The following is a 3,493-nucleotide window of genomic DNA, read 5'->3' as shown; positions in this document are numbered from 1 at the left end:
GATAATAACTCATTAACAATTACATGTTTTATATTATATATATTAAGGTTAAGAAAAGAAGAAAATATTTTTAAAACAACGAAATAAACTAAAACTTCAATGAGCTGATTTCAATTTTTAAAAAATATATTTTTTTTAAAATATGAAATTCCCCATCATTCGTCATCATTTGGACCTGTTGTCTTTTTTTCCCATCTTTTCAACATCAACACACGCAGACAAACACACACGCGTCCCGCCAAGCAGCAGCAAACCGGAAGCAGAAATACACTAACCCACAAAAGAGCACGCGCACCGCGTTTGTTTGTTTATTTGTTGGGGGGGGGGCGTGCCGGTTGGTGCGCGAATGCAGGGAGACAGGTGAGCGCAAAGAAAGACACAAGAATGTCTTGTTGTTAACAAGGTAAGCTAACTTTATTTCTAACACTTCCAACACTTCCTGCTCTGAAAAAACACACGGAGAAGAAGAGGAGGAGGAAGAAGAGGAGGAGGAGGAAGAGGAGGAGGAGGACACGTGACGTTGTAGGATCTCAAGACGACATTGAAAGACAGAGGAACAAAGTTTACAAGCATGTTGGACATTTTGTCTTCACTAAAAAAGTCCAACAAGGACATTCGTGCACGTGTCACTCAGCATCAGACGGGACGTGCGCGTGCTCAGCGTTGGACACGAGCCAACCGAACCAGCAGGTCCAAACAAGTAGACGTAATAATAATAATAATAATAATAATAATAATAATAATATCAACAATAATGTGTAAATAACCAAAATAATACTGAAAGTTAAAACGAGCTGCTCCGTGCACGTCGCTGACATGACACGCACACGCACTATGTACACACAAGTCCAAGGAGAAGAAGACATTATAATAATATTAATAATAACAACAATATTATTATTAAAAAATAGCTGGAAACTTCCCGGATGTTTATTTTTTTCTTTCTTTCTAAACTTTATATTCTGTTGTCTTTTTTTTTTTTTTTTTTTTTTTACACTGAAAATGTTCAACTTACAGTTGGAACTCCTTCAGGTTCGCCGAGGTTCGTCGGGCCGTGTTAGTGTATGAGAGGGTTCGGGGTGGAAGCCTGGTTTTGGTGCGTGAAATAGTCAGACAGGCCGGCGGAGAGTCCGGATGAGAAGGCCGGCAGAGAGGCGCCCATCGGCGGCCTCAGCGAGTCACACGAAGCGGCCTGTGGGGAACCGGAGGCCGGAGCCCGGGACACCTGCACGGAACCGCCTCCGCCGCCTCCGCCGCCGCCGCCGCCGCCGCCGCCGCCGCCGCTCTGCGTGCTGACGGGGGGGTGCGGGACGTGCGGGAAGAAGTAGCTGCTCTGACCGGCCAGCAGGTTGACCGAGCACGGGTTGAGGGAGTACGTGGTACCGGAGCACGGCACCGACAGGCCGCAGGGCACCGCCGAGGCCGCCAGGGCCGCCGCCGTCAGGTGGTGCGTGGCGTAGGGGAGGTCCCCCCCGACCAGGCGCTCCATGCTCAGGCCGTTGGGCGGCGCGAAGGACGCGTGGTTGGCGCCCACGTTGTGGCCCAGCACGGTACTGTACGACATGGGGTGGCCCGGGTAGGCCGACGAGGTTCCGTTGTAGCCCATCGCGGCGCCGGGCCGCGGGTGGTGCAGGGACAGAAAGGGGGACACGGGCCAGTACAGCGAACCGGCCCTCTCCATGAAGGTGAGGCCGGAAGTGAGCCGGGCGCCCCGTTTGAAAGCCAGCTTGGCTCGAGAGGTAGTGGAGCGCCGGCGGAGCTTCCCGGTGGTGCCCCCGATGAAGACGTCGTCGCTGCTGGGGTCCAGCATCCAGTAGTTGCCCTTGCCGGGGTCGTCGTAGTGCCTCGGAACCTTGACGAAGCACTTGTTGAGGCTCAGGTTGTGCCTGATGGAGTTCTGCCAGCCTTGCTTGTTCTCCCGGTAGTAGGGGAAGTTCTTCATGATGAACTCGTAGATGCCGTTCAGCGTCAGCCGCTTCTCGGGACTTTGGCGGATCGCCATCATGATGAGCGCGTTGTAGGAGAAGGGAGGCTTCTCGAATTTTCCGCTCTTCTTGTCGCCGTCCTTCCCGCCCGAACCGGCGTCCGCGTCTTTGCCCTCCTTCTTGTCTTCGGCCGCGTCCGCCGCCTCCGGGCCCGTCGCCTCGCTCTTGGCTTCCGCTTTGGCGTCCTGCGGCGCCGGGGGCTTCTGTTCGGCGTCCTCGGCGCCGCCGGCCCGGTGTGGAATCTGGCTGTGGAGCGGGTGGCTGTGGTGGTTGTCGCTCTGCACGGCCTCCGGTATCAGGCTGTGGATGGTGAAGGACGACTTGGGGATCATTTTCAGCTCCTTGCGCTCGCCCATGTCCAACATCACCGAACTCATCCGAACTGAGCCTCCGAGCAGGACGGGAAGGGAGGAAGGAAGTAAGGAAGGGGGGATGGAAGGAAGGAAAGTGAAGATCAACAAACTATTTCATGTTCGCTTTGGGGAGAAAAAGGGAAACACACACACGCACGCATACACACACGCACACACACATACATACACACGTCGATAGGAGACAGATAGCAGCAATTAATTAGCAGCCCAGCATAACCACACATTGGTTGGACCTTCTGGATCCTCAGCCAATCACCGCGAAGCCAGTAGGCGCCGAAGGCCAATCAGCGACAGAGGGCAGATTTATCAGCATGCGCACGCATTCGCTGCAAGAAGTTCCCGCCCAGAGGGGGGTCCAAACCGGCCGTGGTCCTCATGTGATCGCTGTGCTGACCCACCAGAACCAGAACAAACGTTTACGTATTATTAGTATTATTATTAAACAATAATAATAATACTTCTTTCTGTGTGCCTACACCATCGGGCAGGGGGGGGGGGGCGGAGTCAGTTCACCTGTCAGACGTAAACTGATTGATGAATAAAAGGCAGTCGTTGTTGCCATGACGACCTCAGGCTTCCGTGAGGCCTTCGAGACCGGAAGTGTATTTGTTTGGCGGCTTCATGGGGTCGTGTGACATCAGAGAGGGCCTTCTGTACCACCTGACCTTTGACCTACTGTCCCCTTTTGTTCCACCAGTTTAAAGGCGGAATACTCCACCTCTTCTTTTGGACTCCACATGTTGTGATCATGTGACATGAACATTTGAAAGACATCTTTCTGAACGTGACCTTTGACCTCAAGCAGAAAGTTCCTATCACCTTTGACCTCAAACAGAACCGTAGGTGTTTTGCATGCATGATTGCCAAAAGGTTTTAGCGTAGGAGGCCGTAAAAGATGTTTTAAGAAAAGTATTGTGTTTCTTGACAATGTTCCCTCCAGTGTTCTGTTGGTGCTTGTCAAGTTCTAGAGGATTTTCTCAGACGTTGAAGACTGTGTCCTCTTTAGAGCGGTGAAAAGGCGTCACCCAGCGGTGAAAAGATGAACAGCAGCAGATCTTTACGATGTACTTGTTGATGTGAAACCTTCAGAACATTTAAGACACCTAATAAACATTCTCATGTTTTAACAATTAA

At 51.7% G+C, this 3,493-nt stretch overlaps 1 protein-coding gene across 1 annotated transcript; it reads right to left on the bottom strand.

Moving 5' to 3' along the window:
• Positions 1 to 903: 903 nt before the first annotated feature.
• On the bottom strand, positions 904 to 2,550 carry foxg1a (forkhead box G1a). Its single transcript, XM_058090615.2, has one exon. It carries the CDS (start codon positions 2,360 to 2,362, stop codon positions 1,058 to 1,060), a length of 1,305 nt encoding a protein of 434 aa, XP_057946598.2. The 5' UTR covers positions 2,363 to 2,550; the 3' UTR covers positions 904 to 1,057.
• Positions 2,551 to 3,493: the final 943 nt, after the last annotated feature.

The sequence above is a fragment of the Doryrhamphus excisus genome, linkage group LG14 (assembly GCF_037039965.1).
Source record: "Doryrhamphus excisus strain RoL-2023G ecotype Guam linkage group LG14, RoL_Dexc_Guam_v1.1, whole genome shotgun sequence".
Classification (NCBI taxonomy): Eukaryota; Metazoa; Chordata; class Actinopteri; order Syngnathiformes; family Syngnathidae; genus Doryrhamphus; species Doryrhamphus excisus.
This window is presented reverse-complemented; position numbering and strand designations above follow the sequence as displayed.